Here is a 19,929-nt window from a genome sequence, read left to right as displayed (position 1 = left end):
TGAGTGCTTCTCAAAGCATAAGTTGATTTATTAAATGCAATTAGTTCCCTTTTTAAAAAAAGTATCGATAGTGAAGAAAGGTGGTTTTGTTACCGACAACTACATAAGACTTACTGAGGGACATACTTTGGTGTCTCATTTTCTCTAGTTTAGGAGGGGAATTCTTGACAAATTCACAGTAGCACTAATAATATCCTATAGTGAAATGTTTCTCAAATAAGGACAATAGATCCAGATCTCTAGGGGCTTAGCTCAGAGGCAGTCTTTTGTATAAGTGTCCTCTGAGCCCATTTTCTTAAAGTATTCAACAAAGTCATATGCATATGATTTTTGACTTCCAGGATTCTTCATAGCACTTAAGTCATCTGGCCAAAGAGTGACTCATGTTCTTTAACCTACTATTGTAATTTTAGTTTATCTTGCTTGGAGTTTGTAGGGTTTCTTGAATATTTTCTGTCTTTCATCAGATTTGGTAAGGTTTTAGTCATTATTGCATTAATTATAATACCATCTACTCCAGACTCTTATCCTTTATTTTCCATCAGTTTTAATTATTTGTTTATTTTATTTATTTATTTAGTTAGTTATATTTTATATCATTGTTCATATTTTCCATCATTTTTATAGAAACATGGTGAGTCCTAGTACAACACTGACTACTCCCAAGAGGATTTTCTTATACTCTGTCAATTAGTCTGAGAGTGCCTTATTTCATTTTCATTTTTAAGGATTAAGATGACTTAAAGTCAGACTCTAGTTGTCTGTCATTGATCCCTGATTTTATTGTTGATAGTGTGTGTGTGTGTGTATGCACATACATATATATATATGTATATATATATATATGTATGTGCATACATATATATATATATATATATATAGTGTTATATATCCCATTAGTTAGTTCACACATCTGTCATCTCATATATTATTTTTGGTGAGAACATTGAAGTTTCTACTCTCAGCAATTTCAATTTTAGAATATAGTGCTTTAGCTATAGTCATATTATGCATTAGGTCTTCAGATTTTATCTGATAGCTGAAAGTTTATACCTTTTTAGCAGCCTTTTTATTGCTTCCTCTCCCAGCTCCTGGCACATTCTTTTCTACTCTATTTCTGTGAGTTTGACTTTTTATTTAGATCCACATAAAAGTGATACCATACTGTATTTGTCATTCTCTGGCTGGCTTATTTCACTTAGCACAGTGCTCTCAGGGTCCATCGATGTGACAAATGTCTGAATAATGTCTTTTATATCCTTGATGATTTTCTCTCTAGTTGCTCTATCAATTATTGAGAATGTGTTGTTAACATCTCCAGCTTAAGTTAATAGTTTGTGTTTTTCAAGTGTGTCTTGTCAGTTTTTGCATTATGTATTTTAGGTCTCTATTGTTAGTTGTGTAAACATTTATTAGTAATTGTATCTTCCTAATGTGTTCACCTTTTATCATTATGAAAGTCTCAGTCTCTAGTAATATTTCTTTTTTTAAAGATTTATTTATTTATGCATACAAAAACTGGGGTACAGGCCAGAGGTGCAGGGGAATGAGAGGATTCACCAAAGACAGAGTGGGGAGCAAAACAGGAAGATCTACTGAAATACACTGCTGAGGGGAGCAGTAGGTGAAATAGGAGAGGTCTGCTCTGCCATGTGGATAGCTCCCTGGCCAGCCAGGGATCCAACTCGTGCTGCAGAGGCTGTAGATAGCTTCACAGTGCCGTGCTTAACCCCATGAGCCACCAGGGAGGCCCCTCTAGTAATATTTCTTAAAGTCTATTTCAACTAATAGTAATATAGTCACTCAGGCTCTCTGGTGGTTAATATTTGTATGGTATATTTTAATTTATTGGTTTATTGTTGGTATATAATACTATATACTATTTAAGAGTATAGCTTCGTATCTCAATAAATATATATACCATATTGCACCCACCATTTAAGTTCTAGTGCCATTCACCGCTATCAAATTGACCCCCTCTACCCATTGTTTACACCTGGTTCCTCCTCCCCTATGGTAAACATCTATTTGTTTGAGTCTAAGAATTTTTTTTTTTAAAGTTTTATTTACTTATGCATACAGGAACTGGGATGTAAGCCAGAGGTTCTGGTAGTAAGAGGATTAACCAGAGTGGGGACCAGAACAGGCAGATATACTGAAATACACTGCTGAGGGGAGCAGTGGGCGAGACAGGAGAGGTCTGCTGCACCATATGGACTGCTCCCTGGCTGGCTGGGGATCTAACTCATGGTGTAGTGGCTGGCAATATTTTGATAGTGCTGTCTTTAACCCCTGCACCACCAGGGAGTCCCCCTAAGAGTCTTTTTTGTTGTGCTTAGTTTGCCTTTTTTATATTCTACACATGAGTGAAACTATCCAGTATATGTCTTTCTCTTTCTGACTTATTTCATCTTAGCATAATTACTTCAGGTTCCATCCATGTTGTTGCAAATGGCAAGATTTCATCCTTTTTTTAATATAGCTGGGTATATATCAAATACATTTTATTGAGTCATCTGTTGATGGTCATCTTTCATACAAGGACATGCAAGATACTGTGTAAAAATTTAGGTTGTTTCCATGTCTCAACTACTTTAAATAATGCTGTAATAAGCATGGGGGTGAATATATCTTTTTTTTTTAATTTTTTTTTATAGAGGCATGTTTTATTTATTTATTTGTTTGTTTGTTTGTTTTGTTTATACATGCACTGGGTACAGTCAGAAGCATGGGAGGGTGAGAGAATTCACCAGAGCCAGAGCAGGGAGCAGAGCAGGCAGAAGGACTGAGGTACACTGCTGAGGGGAGCAGCGGGCGGCAGGAGAGGTCTGCGCGCCATGTGGGACCCTCCTCTGGTGGCCGGGGAGCAGCCGGGGATCGAACCGGCACTGCAGAGGCCACGGGCAGCTTCGCAACCCAGCGCTCAACCACTGCGCCACCAGGGAGGCCCTGAATATATCTTTTGAATTAGTGTTTCCATATTCTTTGAATAAATATCTGGAAGTGGGATTGCTGGAACATAGGATAGTTCTATTTTTAATTTTTTGAGGAATTTCTTTACTGTTTTCCACAGAGACTATACCAATTTACATTCCCACCAACAGTGTATAAAAATTCCTTTTTCTCCACACCTTTGCCAATACGTGTTTGTCATCTCTTTGATATAGACCATTTTCACAGTGTGAAGTGATATCTTATGGTGGTTTTGATTTGCATTTTCCTAGTAATGTATCATGTAACTTTTTCCATCCTTTTATTTTCAGCTTCTTTGTGTTTTAGGATCTAAGGCATGTCTCTTGGTCAGAAATTGTGCTCAAATACATACAGTCAGTAAGGCTTTTCCCTTCTTCTGAAAGATCTGTGTATAGAGTAGGGAATACATTTTGAAGTTCAGGCCATTTCTGTTTCTCCTGTTTTTATGTTTCCCCAAGACTTCTGGTGTCTCGCCAGGAATGTGTGGGTAGTTTGGACTCTCTCTAGTCTCTGCTACACATGAATGGAACCTCTGTTCAGCCAGCAGTACATGGAGAGTTTTGTCAAGTCTATGTATAGCTGTTTCTCTCCCAAGATCTGTTAAATAAAATACCCTACTAATCTGTCAGGTAGCTTGTTTCTTGCCTTCAGTTGGGACTGCAACCATATAACCACTTGGATAGTTTCAGACACTTGGATAGTTTCAGAATTTCCACCTTCACTTATGAACATGGGCTTTCTGTTCTCTTAGTCCCCTCTTCAGCATAGCTGCCAGTTTCCATGGCCTGTCCCATCCTCTTGGGGCTATCTCACTGTCTTAATTGATAAGGGAGGAAGAATGATGGTAGCAGAAACATGAAACAGTGCCACAGACTTTTTTTTTTTTTTAGATTTGTTTATTTTTATATAAGAGCTGGGGTACAGGCCAGAGGCGTGGCTGGGTGAGAGGATTCACCAGAGACAGAGCGGGGAGCAGGACAGGCAGGTGACCGAAATACACTGCTGAGGGGAGCAGCGGGCGCGACAGGAGAGGTCTGCCGCACCATGTGGGAATCTCCCTGGCCAGCCAGGAATTGAACCTGTAACACAGAGGCTGCGGACAGCTGCATAGCGCTGCGCTCAACTGGCTGCGCCACCGGGGAGGCCCCCAGACTTCTGATCCCAAGTTTGGGAAACTTTTATGAACAAATATTCCTCAGTTTATTGTTTACCTTTGGTAAATATCCAGTTATTTGAGATTATAGTTTTTGACAATTTTTTTTTTCCCCCAGCTGTATGTTTGCTGTTGCAGAGAGGGTTTGCTAAAGTCTGCTTCATCATGCTGCAAGGATCTCTTGCTTCCCTTTGGTGTTTTTTTTGAAATATTTATGTGGCTTTTCACACAAGGACATACAAGATATTGTCTAAAAAGCTTATCATTTTAAAGTTCATTTTAAATTTATTCTCTAAGACACCACAATTCAGTTCACATAATGAAGATTATAATTAAAAAAAAAACTTAACTTTTCATTGTTGCAGATTTCAAGTTCCACCTATAAAGACAGGAATGAAGAATACAAAAGACAGTTCACACATCTGCCTGATACAGAGAAGCTCATAGCAGGTAAAAACAAAACAAAACAGGAAATTGCAGACCCCTCCCAACATTTTACTACTTTATTGTCAAAGTAGAACAGATGAGTGACAATATTTATGGAACACTTAAGCCTTTGTGCTAGATAGAAAATATTTTTCAATATAAACAGTACTTTATTCCCAACTAGACAGTTAAAACTAAGTTGTAATTTGGGGAGGAGTGATTACTGACTTGTATTAAGTGCTAGTTAAGACAATGGAATTACAAGGAACTAATTTCTTTGATGTGTATTTCATGTGGTTTTGTAAGAAGATTTGATGTTCAATACATATAACCTTTTCCAGAAAAGAGTACTCCTTAGTAGATTACAGTATGATATTTATATTATTAAAAAATAAAATGAAAATAAAAATAAAATTTTTTTTAGAAGTGTATCATTATGCATGTACTCTTTTAGATAGTTTTTTTTGAAATAAGTTTTAAAAGGAAAATTTTATGCATTTTTCTTATAAAAGTGCTTTCTTTTTGATATAGCTCAACAGATTCTTTTTAATCAAAATATATAATTAGATTTTAGTTTTAGTATATATTTCTTTTAGACCAATTATTCACAGGAATTCTCAGGCTTTTGAGAATTTAGTTCAACATAGCTGAATTTCTAGATAGTTCTACTCATACTTTAAATGTTATAATCATGAATTAAAACATTTTAAAGAACATTTGAAATGAATCCATTCTCATGATAAAGTGTGGAAATACTGCATATGATCAAATGGTGAAAAGTGAGTGGTCCTTCCAACTAAAACAACTCCAGCATTTTTTCTGGGTAATAATTAGCACTTTCTTATATGTATTTCCAGAAATTTTCTATATGTATTTCAAGATCAATATACATATATTTCTAAAAAAACTTAAATGGGAGTGCATTATGCTTACTGTTTGAATCTTATTTAGAGCTCTTTCTCTTAGCTCTACTTATGAATCACTGCATTCAGCTGCCTTATATTTAATTGAATGAGTTCTGTGCCCTAATTTACTTAACAAATCCCCTATTGATGAAATTCTGATTGCTTTCTATCTTTTTACCATTAGTATAACTTTGAACAGTGTTGTACATTTATTGGACACACATGTGCATACACATTATTGGATAAATTCCTTGAAGTGGAATTGTGTCCCAAAAGTACTAAATATTTAAAAGGTTTGTTCTCCAAAAAGACTGTACCAATTTTTATTCTCATCAATAGTATATGTTAGTACATGTTTTGCCACACCACAGTATTTAATTATTGTTTGTCAATGCATGCCTTTTTTTTTTTTTTTACTCTTTGTTCAAACTATTTTTGTCAATTCTAATTATTTTAATTGAGGTAATACTGGTTTACAACACTGTATATGATTTAGGGGGATAGGTATACATCTCCTCAGATGTCTGTCACCACACCACACCCATCACCAAAGCACTCATAGTCTCCCTTACACTAGACCACAGGGCCCTTCCCTGCTTTGTTCCCATCCTCACGCTCCCTCCACATCTAGTAGTTTCAATTCTGCAGTCATAGTCCCAGGGTTTGTTTTGGTTTAGTTTTGTCTGTTCCTTTGTTTTGTTTCTCTATATTCCACATATTAGTGAAATCATGTAGTATTTGTCTTTCTCCTTCTGACTTATTTCACTTAGCATAATCTCACCTCCAGTACCATCCATGTTGTCACAAATGGCAAGAGTTCTTTTATTTTTAATCTCTGAGTACTATTCCATTGTGTATATATACCACCTCTTTTGCTGTCTTGAGCACTTAACATTGTTTCCATGACTTGGTTATTGTAAATAGTACTGCAATATACTCCTTTGAGTTAGTGTCTTTGTGTTCTTCAGGTAAATACCTATGAATGGAATTACTAGATCACATGGTTTATCTAATTTTACTATTTTCAGGAGCCTCCATTCTATTTTTAATAGGGGCTAAACCAGTCAACGTTGCCATCAACAATGTACAAGTATTCTTTTTCTCAATGTCCTCAGTAGTGCTTGCTGTTTCTGTTTATTTATGTTTACTTCTTTTTTTTTTTTTGATATGGGCCTTTCTCATGGGAGTGAGGTGCTATCTCATTGTGGTTTTGTTTTGCATTTCCCTAATGATGTGATGTTGAACATTTTTTCATGTAATTGTTGATCATTTGTATGTTGTCTTTGGAGAAATGTGTATTTAAATTTCTACCCATTTTTTTGATTGGGTTCTTTGTTTTCTTTTTGTTGAGTTGTATGAATTCTTTGTAAGTCTTGGATATTAACCCCTCATCGAATGTATGATGCAAAAATATTTTTTCTCATCCAGGAGAATTTCTGTTTTAATGGTAATTTTTGTTTTCCTTGACATTGTAGTTGAGTCCCCAAAGACATTACTAAAGCCAATGTTGTGCAGTGTTTTGCCTGTTTACCTCTATATATTTTATAGTTTCTAGCATTGCACCCAAGTTTTTTAATTCATTTTGAGTTTATTTTTGTATATGGTATGACAGAGTGGTCTAGTTTCATTTTTCTACATGTGGCTGTCTGGTTTTCCCCAGCTCCATTTGTTGAGGAGACTCTATATGCATTTCATTAATTATGAAGGAGGTTGAACATTTATTTATATGTTCGTAAAATATTTGTATTTCTTTCTCTGTCAGCCTTTCTCTTCATAAATTTTGTCCATTTCTTTTTTTTTTTTTTTAAAGATTTATTTATTTATTTATACAAGCACTGGGTACAGTCAGAAGCGCGGGAGGGTGAGAGAATTCACCAGAGCCAGAGCGGGGAGCAGAGCAGGCAGAAAGGCAGAAGGACTGAAGTACACTGCTGAGGGGAGCAGCGGGCGGCAGGAGAGGTCTGCGCACCATGTGGTGAATTGTCTAACATTTGTAAATTACAGTTATTTACAAAGTAGAAAACTAAACCCACTTGTAATTGTACCAACCTGAAATACTATCAATGACACACATACCTACACAAATTAAAGTATATAATTGGGATCACTCTATACAAGTGACTTTAAGCTCTTAAATTTAACAGAGTATCCTAAATTTAACTTTTAATTTTTCGAAACAACTTGGTGTTGTTACAAACCCACAACATTGTACTTTATAGGCTAGTTCAATAAATACTTATTCATATTTATTATATCCCAGACACCATACTGATTTTGAAGAACTCAGGGCCTGGTGGGGAAGTAGATATATAAACAAATCGTTGTGACTGAGGTTGACAGTGAGAAGTTTTAATAAGGTACAGAAGTAGTACAAAGGAGGACATAACTTACCTTCTTGGAGAAGCAAATATTTTAACATTTTGAATATATTATATTTGAGTTGAAAAGAATCCAGTATGTATGTATAAAATATTATCTGGAAGTAAAGAATTAGTATATATCTTAGTAACCTGATAGTTGATTTCTCCTCAAGTCTTGCATGTCTTCAATCTTTTTAGTACTGCAGCTATGACAGTTTTTTGTGAAATGCAAATCAGATTGGATTAAAACCATTCATGGACTCATTCCAGTGACCTCAGAATAAAGCGTGACTTACTGGCTTTCATATATGTTAAATATCATCCCACCCCTCATCTTTCATCATGCTGGAAAATGTGTTGGGGAATTATAATTAAAAACAAATATCCCACCAAAGAAGAAAACCTCTCCACAAAAGTAGAAGAGAAAGAAAACATTTTATTATTGAATAAGCATTCAACCAGAATGTGATGTGCACACAGCACAGGCTATCTACAAAGGAGATTATGAAGACAGAAAGAAATCTTACCCATTTATATACGCAAGCACATACAACCCCATTACACATGTTCTAAATAGAAACCTGTCTAGTCCTTAAGGAAGAGGACTTGACAGCACCATTTGTCACACAGATCATCCTAAATTCACAAGGTAATTGGGGTGACTGAGTTAGCTAATTGATTTTATGTAAAGGAAAATAAACTCATATCTTAGTGACACGAGTCAATTTTGCAACTTGGAGCAAGGTGCCCACTGAAATTGGGCTCTCAGTTAAAAAACTGGGTGATATGGGGCCTTATTTCCCCTGATGTCTTTATTTCAAAGGAGTGGCTCCCAGGTCCTTGTGAAAACACTCCTGCATTGTAAAACCAGCAAGAGGTTCATTTGGTTTTAAAAAGATTCACGAACATCTCAAAGAAGCAGAAAACAATTTGCAAGTTTTCTAAAGAACATGCTCTCAGTAAAGCTAAGAGGATGGCGCTTTCCCTTTTCACAAGAGGGATTTTTTTTTTTTAATTTGTATTTACCCTTAGCATTGTCTCAGATAAAACGCAAACCAGATAACAAATAAAAAGCAATGTAAAGTATGAAAAATGAGAATAGCTATCTTTTGTAATTTTCATACTAAAAATGAAAATAATCTAAAGTGTTCCAAAGAGTTTTTAAAACATCAGCATTATTTGACTCCCCAAAATGAGTGCAGTGCATATTTCCAGTCATATTTGGAAAACATATTCTCTTAATTTACTATTATTGTCCTTATGTAGCTATGACTAAATTCTTTGGTGAAGCTAAATAGTACATATTTGTTTAGATAAGAGTATACTACTTAATATGTAAGGTTACTCTAGAAATATATGGTGCTGATTCATGTCATCTATATTCCCATAACATTTTATACATATTTCTACTGTATCCATTGTCATATTGGAATTTTTTATTAAAATAAATCTTTATGAGATGGAACCATTCAATTGTGCAGAAATTGATCTTCTAATAGCTAATAAGTTGATGTTAATGCACATACTCAAGTGACTATATTGCCTAGTTATCTTTAACTTTCTAGTTATTAATAATTATAAAATCCATAAACTAATTTTTGATAAACATTACTTCCTTATTTTATTCTAGATGAATCAAATTGGTAATATGACTCAATTAGAATATTGCTTTCTTTTCTTTTTTTTTTTCCTAAAAATTTATTTATTTATGCATACAAGAACTGGGGCATAGGCCAGAGGTGGGGGCGGGGGTGAGAGGATTCACCAGAGGCAGAATCGGGAACAGAACTGGCAGATTGACTGAAATACACTGTTGAAGGGAGCAGCAGGCGAGTCAGGAGAGGTCTGCTGCACCATGTGGATCACTTCCCTGGCTGGGGATTGAACTCTTGCTGCAGTGGCTGTGGACTGCTTCACAGCTCTGTGTCTCAGCCCCTTATGCCACCAGGGAGGCCCTCTTTTCTTTTTTTTTGAATATTGCTTTCAGAAATGCTAATTATTAAGAGGTGTTTGTTTATCAGTAGGGAAATTGGAAACAAAAAGTTAAAAAAATAAATAAAATCCTTTTTCCTCTTTTCAAATTTAATTTTCCATTTCTTGCATAGGATATGTTGCTTGGAAGCTTTTTATTTAAAAAGTTCATTGAAGTATAAGTTTATTATAATAAAACACTTAGGAAAACCATTTAAAAAAAACATAAAAACCTGATAATCTGTGTCATATTTTCTTCAGTTAAAACATCCAGTTGATTACTATACCTTTGAATGTAGTTGATGTAAAATAATACAGTGATTTTCAAAGGATGGTCCACAGACCAGCAATGTTTGTTGGTATCACCTGGCAACTTCCTAGGCAAATTCTTCATGCTGCCCCAGATATATTTAACGTGGGAGATACACCTAACAATCTGTGTTTTAGTAAGTCTGCCATTCAGGTCATTTCTGATCTGCAATTTGAGAAACATTGAATAAATAAAGTATTTCAGTGGTGTAGATTAAAATTTCAGGACACCTCAAGGTAACCTTTAGCCCTATCCCAGTTTTAGAGATGCATATTAGTAAATGAGTAACATTATCTGTTTAATTATTTACTTGAATTTTTTGTTTGGTGTTGTCTGAGTTTTGTTTTGCTAAAGGACGCATTATGAAAGACTGATTCCTATGTTCAATTTTTAGTATTTGCTTAGAAATTTAGCATGGCTAAATTCAAATATTTTAAGGTTCATAGACTCAGTAACTTTTTCCTAAAATTGCTGATTACTTTGTTTTTAAAATGTAACAATTATATCTATATAAAGATATAAAGAACCCTTTATATCTTGCATTATTGAAATTTAGCAATAATATTTACATTAGCAATAGTACCAGATCTTAATCTTAAACAGTATGGTATTCACTTGTTGCTAGGCAATGGCATTTAGCAGAACACTCTTGATTTTGCTGGATTTTAGTGCTGAGGTAGAGAGGGTCAACTTTGAAACTAACTTAAAATGTGTACAATTTTATATTCATCCTTATCCCTCCATTACTCTCATTCAACATCTAATTAATCACCAGTTCTCCCTCCATACTACCTCTTAAATAATTTTGAATCTAAATACGTTCTATTAATAGCGGTTGAGCGCTCGAAGCTGCGCGCGGCCTCTGCAGCGCTGAGGCCACCATCCCACATTCTTCCCCTGGCACTTCGGTCTTCTTTATCTGAATCTGTCCTCAGAGTATGAATAAGGTGGTCTTTCCCCTGGATTCCAATGATTTGTCCTGAGTATCTTGTCTTTCCACTTGTCACTTCCACTTAACACTCATCACTGGCTTCTCATCAAGTCCACAGTCTAACAGCCTGTGATGTTCTAGCTTCACCAGCTTCTCCATCTCAGAGATCTGTTTTACCTTCATCTAGTTGCTCGAATGTGCTCTATGACTTTCCTTCATAGGACTTTTCACATGCTGTTACCTCATGGTCCAGCTGTCCCTTTATTGATTTTTAGATCTCAGTTTAAAGATCACTTTTCCTGGTATATCCTCTCTGGGCCCCAACCCCCTCATACCTGTCCACCCCATTATATACTCTCATAGCTTTCTTTACATTTTGGTCTTTTTTCTTATTTTTGCATTTGTTTGTTATATTTTTTCTCCTGTAGACTGTGTTCTATGAGGGCAAGATTCATTTCTGTAATCCTAATGCCTAGAAAAATATCTGGTGTATGGTGCCCAAAGTGTCTGAATGAGTAAATAAATGAATGGGTGAACAAATAGTGACAGCTTTCCATGTTTTAAATTAGTATAAAATGTATTACTGGAATTTTGTGATTAAGTTGTTCCTTGTTTTGTATGTAGATTATGCTTGTGCTCTTCAAAGAGACATTTTGCTTCAGGGATGACTATACCTTTCAGAAAACTGGCTATGTTTCTATAGCAACATCTTCAGATGGGAAACTACAGTAAGCCATATTTTGATTTGATTTATTGATACAAATAATTGCATCGACAGTAATGTATATAGCCCTCCTAAAAACAATTTAGATTCTGAAGTAAAATTATACATATTTGTCTCTCTGTATATGTATATGTATAAATATATGTGTTGTATAAGTGTGGATTCTTCTTAATAACTTGCATTCCTCTTGTATGTATTTATACAGTTGGAGAAAGATTTCATGTTGGAAAAAACCTTGAACATACTTTCTTCTGGCTGCCAAAATCATGTCTTATGTGACAGACTGTCTGAATTTTGTTTGTGTATGTGTGTGTGTTATGTGGAACATGAACACCCACATGTCTTTTCACACTTGATTTTAATATTAGATATAGGAGCCAATGCGGGAAATTACTGAAGAGTAAAACGCCTGACTGCTTCCCCTGTTGTTCTCAGAGAATGTAAGTGTGTGCTTATTAACTCCTTCAGGTTTTTCAACTGAATAGTCTTGGTTACATTAATGTAATACTTGTTTTTTTTGGTATTGTGTGTGTTTATGAAAATTCCATTTTGCAATTGTTCATTCTTTTGTGTGTTTAGATTTCTGTTGCTTTAAAGAATATAACCTTCATGACCAAGGAGAAAACCACTCGACTCATCCCAAATGCTATCCAAATCGTTACAGAGGGTGAAAAGGTGAAAAACTTTATTACCTTTGCCTTACGACATCAGATGGAAAGAATCTGGCTCCTGCTGATTGCCAATGTTGGGAATATAGGCAATTCTTCTTGGAGTTTGGAAAATATAATAGAGATAAGTATTATATTTAATACTTTTTTGTATTCTGAAATACTTATTAATGATTAAATGACTGCTAACATCTTTTTACCTTAATAGTTTAGAGAAAACTCTCCCAAACTTTTCAATTCTTAACTATAAAAGGATAGGATAAGCATTTTGAGAACATCCTTATTATCTTGAAGTTCCCTAATAATTCCGTGATTGTTATGTCATCAATAAAACCTGTATAATATTAGCTAATAAAAACAAGTTGTTCTGGTAAACAGAGAATTGGGTAGCATACAAATAAACACAATCATTATAGTCTCTTTTTAAAATGGTGATTATCTTCAACTGCCATCATTTTTATTATCCACCTACACCACACACATATATATCTGCCATTTCTTACTTGGATATGTGAAGAATCTCTCTATACCCACCTGGAAAATTGATTCAAGCTTTGTGTGTGCCATTGGAAGCATAATGTTGAGAAAGACAAGTAGGAAGAAAGAAAAAGGACAGTATGAAGGGAAGGAAGGGGCAAAGGATGGGAGGGGGGAGAAATAAGCGAGAGAAAAACTATCATGACATTGAATCATTATAATGATGCTTTTTAATCTTGTAAAGTTTCTTTCAAATGTACTTTTAAGTTTTTAAATTTAAAATAATTTCATCCTTATAGAACAATTCTTAGGGCAAATAATTTTTCTGTTCTGAACTATTTGAGAGTAAGTTGTTACTCTCAGGCCTCAACACCACAGACGTTATCCAGATATTCTAGAATATATTTCCAACAAAGACATTCTTCTATATAATAGTATCAATATAGCATATCATTAAAATCAAGAAATTAACATTGTTTATTACCACGGTTCAATCCTTAGACCCCCTTCAGTTTTTCTGAGTATCCCAATAATATCTTTTATAGTGAGTATACCCAGCTCATAAATACGTAGTACATTTAGTTCTTGTGCTCTTTAACTTCCTTATTCTGGAATAGTACATTAGTTTTCCCTTGACTTTTGTGCTCTTGACACTTTCAAAGATTACAGGTCAATTATTTTGTAAAATATCCCTCAATTGTGTCTGTCTGGTGTTTCCTTGTGATTAAATTTAGGTAATGCAGTTTAGGCAGAAATAGCATAGAAGTGATGCTCTGTTTTTTCAATTGTATCCTATCAGATTGCACATGATTTCAATTTCTAATGTTACTACTGATACTCATTTTGATCATTTGATTAAGATGTTGTCTGCCAGATGTTCCTGTAAAGTTAGTCTATTTTCTTTTGTATTAGTATTTTGTGGTAAGCACTTTGAAACTATATATACTATCCCTCATCAAACTTAAAATTATTTATTTCTATCAGTGTGATCTCACAGTTTTCTGTCTGATTCAATTAGAGTCCATTACTATCATTATTTTGATATGCAAATTGTTCCACTTTTGGCCACTGGGAGCCTTCTCAATCATTCCGGTCCTTCTGACTATTTTCAGCATTGTTTGAACATTTCTGTGTTTATTGGTGGATAATGTTAGATGTTAGAGACTTTCCCCACCTAAGGCCTGGAATCAGCCATTTCTTTTAAAAAAAAAAAAGTTTTTTTTTTTTATACATCCAAGAACTGGGGTGTAGGCCAGAGGTGTGTGTGTGGGGCGGGTGGGGGGGTGGTGAGAGGACTCACCAGAGACAGAACAGGCAGGTTGACTGAAATACACAGCTGAGGGGAGCAGTGGGCATAACAGGAGAGGTCTGCTGTGCCATGTGAGTCAGCTCCCTGACCAGGGATGCTGCAGTGGCTGCTGATAGCTTCATAGTGCTGACACTTAACCTCTTGCACCACCAGGGAGGCCCTGGAATCAGCCATTTCTGGAAAGACTCTTTTAGGGGAAATGGATATTTAGAACCACTGTGTCCATTGCAATTGGGGTGTCATTGTCTCCGTCAAAGTGGGCAGTACAAAGGTGTATATAATGTATGTATAATTACTATAATTACATAAGACACACATATACCCACTTATATATCTCTACTACCTATCTCTCTGGCTATCAGAAATCATAGTTAAACAGCAAAGAACATTAATAGCTACCCTTTAATAAATATTGATAAAATAATTTAGTAAATATTGATACATTTAGTTGGTATGATATAATTTGTGAAAATGCCCCATTCATACACCAGTTATCTATCTTCTATGCAACTAAATCCAAAGTAATGTATTTTTTTTAATTTTAATTTTTTTAGAGATTTATTTATTTATGTATATCAGAACTGGGATACAGGTCAGAGCTGCGGGGGGTGAGAGGATTCACCAGAGACAGAGTAGGGAACAGAACAGACAGATTTACTGAAACACTGCTGAGGGGAGCAGTGGGTGAGACAGGAGAGGACTGTTGTGCCATATGTGGATCACCTCTCTGGCTGGGTATTGAACTCAGGCCACAGTGGCGATAGCACTGAGACTAACCCCTGTGCCACCAGGGAGGCCCACAACAAAAAGTTAAATAAAAATACCATATGAAGTAGGCAGTAGTTACCTACTAATTTCCTTTTACTATAGCAAATGCCAGCAGACTTTTTGTGATACTTTACCCTTTTTCTCCTGTGACACTAACATCCTACTGTTTTTTTTTGTATTTTTTTTTTTTTTTGCAGTTTTTCTTTACATCCTTTGGTACCAGGGATAGAAGTTACCTCAGTATCTTCAGGCTGTGGCAGAATGTATTATTAGAAAAGGTAAGTTTTCGTACTAGAGGCAGGTGCTTATTAAACATATATATATTTTTAAGATTTATTTATTTATGCATAGAAGAACTGGGGTGTAGGCCAGAGGTGCAGGGGGTGAGAGGATTCACAAGAGACAGGGGGGAGCAGAGCAGGCAGATCTACTGAAATACACTGCTGAGGGGAAGAGTGGGTGAGACAGGAGAGGTCTGCTGCACCATGTGGGCTAGCTCCCTGTCTGGGCATTGAACTCAGGCTGTAGCAGTATAGTGCTGAGACTTAACCCCTAGGCCACCAGGGAGGGCCTGGGAGATGCTTATTATAATAGCAACCTTCCAATTAGTATCCAAACGGTTTTTGTGAATTGAAAAGCTCCTTTTGATCTTCATGAATTTAATTTTTACTACACTTGTCAAATTCCAAGAATAAACTTGAAGCAAAACAAAATCTTGAGTTACAAATTAAGATGTTAATTACAACTCCTAGGGTAACTACCAAGAAAATAACTTAAAAAAATATGAAAGAAACATCATGGGAATTAAAATAGAACATTATAAAATATTTTTTCATAGATAAGAAGGCAATAATGGATAAATAGGGAAACAAAAAGATATAAGACACATAGAAAACAAAAAGCAAAATGGCAGACATTATATTAAATCATTAAATATAAATGGACTAAATGCTTAAATCAAAAGGCAGAGATAAGCAGAATGAATTTTAAAAACATGATACAATTATATACTGTTTCTAAGAGACACATTAGGTTGTTTTTTTTTTTTAAGATTTATTTATTTATACAAGAACTAGGGTACAGGTCAGAGGTGCAGGAGGGTGAGACAATTCACCAGAGAGAGCGGGGAGCAGAAAAGGCATACACACTGAAGACACTGCTGAGGGGAGCAGCGGGTGAGGCAGGAGAGGTCTGCCACACCATGTGGGTTTCTCCCTGGACGGCTGGGAATTGAACACACGCTGCAGAGGCTGTGGACAGCTTCACAGTGCAGCGTTCAAACTGCTGTGTCACTGGAGAGGCCTGACACATTCGGTTTAAAGACACAAAAAGATGGATAGTAGAATGATAGAAAAAGATCTACCATGCAAGCAATAACTAAGAAAGAGCTGATGTGCCAATAGGTATATCAGACAAAATAGACTTTTTTAAAAAAGATTTATTTATTTATACAAGAACTGGGGTACAGGCCAGATGTATGGGGGTGAGAGGATTCACCATAGACAGAGCTGGGAGCAGAACAGGCAGACTGACTGAAATATACTGCTGAGGGGAGCAGTGGGTGAGACAGGAGAGGTCTGCTGTACCATGTAGGTATCTCTGCGGGATCGAACCCATGCTGCAGAGGCTGCGGACAGCTTCACAGCGCTGCGCTCAAACTGCTGTGCCACCAGGGAGGCCCCAGACAAAATAGACTTTAAGACAAAAATTAATAGAGATAAGGAAGGCTATTTTATAATAATAAAAGAGGTAATTTGTCTGGAATTCATAACAATTATAAAGCTTTTTTATTTTTAAAGATTTATTTATTTATTTATACAAGCACTGGGTACAGTCAGAAGTGCGGAAGGGTGAGAGAATTCACCAGAGCCAGAGCGGGGAACAGAACAGTCAGACAAGGAAACACACTGCTGAGGGGTGCAGCGGGCACGTCAGGAGAGATCTGCGCACCATGTGGGACTCTCGCTGGTGGCCGGGGATTGAACCTGTGCTGCAGAGGCTGCGGGCAGCTTCACAGCCCAGCGCTCAACCACTGCGCCACCAGGGGAGGCCCATAAAACTTTTTTATACCTAACACTAGAGCACTAAAGTACATTTAACTAAAGGGGAAATGAACAATTCAAGTGGAGATTTAAAGTTCCCATTTTTAGTGATGGTTAGAACTATAGAAGAGGTCAATAGGGGGGCCTCCCTGGTGGCGCAGGGGTTAGGGACAGTGCTATCAAGGTATCAACAGCTACTGCAGCACGAGTTCAAGTTCGATTCCAGGCCAGAAGGGGAGCTACCCACGTGGTGCAGTAGACCTCTCCTGGCTGGCCCACTGCTCCCCTCAGCAGTGTGTTTCAGAAGATCTGCCTGTTCTGCTCCCCACTCTGTCTCTGGTGAATCCTCTCACACTCCAGCTCCTGTATACAGAAATAAATAAAATCTTCATCAACAGGAAACTAGACTTTAAAAAAAACTAGCTGGAACTAAAGAAATCTATAGGAAACGTCATTCCAAAAACAGCAGAATATGTATCCTACTCAAGTGTACATGGAACACTTACCAGAACAAATCATACACTAGGTCATAAGACAGCCTTAATAATTTTGAAAGAGTTAAAATAATAAAAAATAAATTCCCTGACCACAATGAAATGAAATTAGAAGTCAATAACAGAATGAAACTTGGGAAATTCACAGAAACTGGAAAAAAAAACAGAACACTCTTAAAACAACCAATGTTGAAATAAGAAATCACAAAGGAAATTAGAAAATACTTAGTTAAATGAAAACAAAAATGCTGCATATCAAAACTTGTAAGAAAGTGCTTAGAAGGAAATTTATAACTGTAAACATGTATAATAAAAAAGAGTGATCTCAAACTAATAACCTAACTTTCCACCTTAAGAAATTAGAAAAAGGATAGCAAACTAAACTCAGAGTAAGTGGAATTAAGGAAGTTATAAATATTAGAACAGAAACAAATGAAATAAAGAATAGAGAAAATCAAGAAAACCAAAAGTTCTTTCCTTGAAAAGATCAACAAAAGTGACAAACCGTTAGCTAGATAGACCAATGAAAAAAGAGAGAAGACTAAAATTCAAAAGTGAAACATTACTACTTACCTTATAAAAATAAAATGTATTATAAAGGAATACTATGAACAATTGTATGTCAAGAAATTGGTTAACTTAAATGAAAAGGACAAATACCTAGAAAGTCATAAGCTATTGAAACTGACTCAAGTAGAAATATAAAATTTGAATAGACTTATAATAAGGAAGGAGATTGAATTAGAAATTTAAAAAAATACCCACAAAGAAAAGCCTAGTAATACATGGATTTATTGATGAATTATACCCAAGTGAATTAACACCAATCCTTCACAGAATAGTCCAAAAATTAGAAGATGAGAGAACACTTTTCAACTCACTCTGTATCACTTTTAATATCACCTTGATACTAAAACCAAAACCATCAAAAGAAAATTACAGACTAATATCTCTTTATTATGTCATGTTCATTATGTCTATAAATATTGATATACAAATCCTCGACAAAATATTACCAAAAACCAATCCAGCACCATAAAAAAATGATGCCATGACCAAGTGTGTGATTTATACATCAATATATGAAACATCAACACAAATGAAAAATCAATCAGTATAATACACCATATTAGTAGAATAAAGGGCAAAAATGACATCACGTCAATCGAGAAAAAATACGACAAAATCCAACATCCTTTTGTAATAGAAAACAATGAAATTCACAATACTTAGACTGTGTTTAAGCTTTTAGTATGGTCATTCATGAAGTAATTTATAGCACTTCAACTTAGTTCACAACTGTTGAGGTGCTGAACTAATAAAAGAGTACTAACCCTTTTTCTAGATAGCACATTGAATATCTAGAGTTTGTGGGGCCAGAGGACAGCGGCAGCTTCATTCCTTGATACATACATTTGATGTTTTCTTTTTTATATAAAGAACTGTGCAACTGTGGCTTAAGATTAATCCCTAGGTCCTTCTCCAATCCACCCCTCAGCTATTTTATTTTAAGCCCCTCTCTGTCTTTTTTTTTTTTTAAGATTTATTTATTTATACAAGAACTGGGGTACAGGTCAGAGGCATGCGGGAGGGTGAGAGAATTCACCAGAGACAGAGCGGGGAGCAGAACAGGCAAAGACAACTACACTGTTGAGGGGAGCAGCGGGCGAGGCAGGAGAGTTCTGCCTCGCCATGTGGGATTCTCCCTGGAGGGCTGAAATCGAACCCGCACTGCAGAGGCTGTGGACAGCTTCACAGTGCTGCGCTCAACCTGCTGGGCCACCAGGGAGCACCCCCCCATCTTCTGTCTGTGTTCTATATCAGAGCCCAATAGTCTTGACACCTGTTTTTGTATGGTCTACAAAGTAGGAATGGTTTTATAAGCAGTTAAAAAAAAATCAAAAGAATACTTGATGACACAATTAATTATATGAAATTAAAATTTCAGTGTTAATTAATAAGATTTTCTTAAAAGACAGCCATGCTTATTTATGTATTGTCTGTGGTACTTTCACACTATTACAGCAGAATTGAGTAGTTGCAATAGAGATCAAATGACCCACAAAGCCTAAAATATTCACTTTATGAGCTTTTTTTTAAAAAAGATTTTTTTATTGAAGTAGCATTCTTTATAATATTACATAGGTTTCAGGTGTATATGGCCTCTCATAGAAATAGTTTTTCAACCTGTGAATAATACAACAGCCAATTTTATCCTTTATCTTTTTTTTTTTTAAGTGGATACCTATTAATATCCGCTTCCTACTTAACTCCCATTGCCCTTGGAATAAAATCTAAAATTTTATATAGGAACTCTGTGATCTGGCCCTAGCTGACTACCATTCCTGCTTGCTTTTTATTTTTTTCTATTAAGTCATTAAACAGTTGTTTTGCCTAGTTCTTTCCCACACCGAGTTC

At 35.7% G+C, this 19,929-nt stretch overlaps 1 protein-coding gene across 1 annotated transcript in view; it reads left to right on the top strand.

The window, feature by feature from the left end:
• The window catches only part of GRAMD1C (GRAM domain containing 1C), a 71,503-nt gene that overhangs the window by 13,674 nt on the left and 37,900 nt on the right, over nucleotides 1–19,929 (top strand). The window contains 4 exon segments of the mRNA XM_054700593.1: nucleotides 4,492–4,576; nucleotides 11,654–11,757; nucleotides 12,333–12,428; nucleotides 15,173–15,253. Coding sequence (XP_054556568.1) covers nucleotides 4,492–4,576; nucleotides 11,654–11,757; nucleotides 12,333–12,428; nucleotides 15,173–15,253 — 366 coding nt within the window.

This window comes from Talpa occidentalis, unplaced genomic scaffold, assembly GCF_014898055.3.
Source record: "Talpa occidentalis isolate TD23 unplaced genomic scaffold, MPIMG_talOcc4v2.1 talOcc4.4, whole genome shotgun sequence".
NCBI classification, from domain to species: Eukaryota; Metazoa; Chordata; class Mammalia; order Eulipotyphla; family Talpidae; genus Talpa; species Talpa occidentalis.
This window is presented reverse-complemented; position numbering and strand designations above follow the sequence as displayed.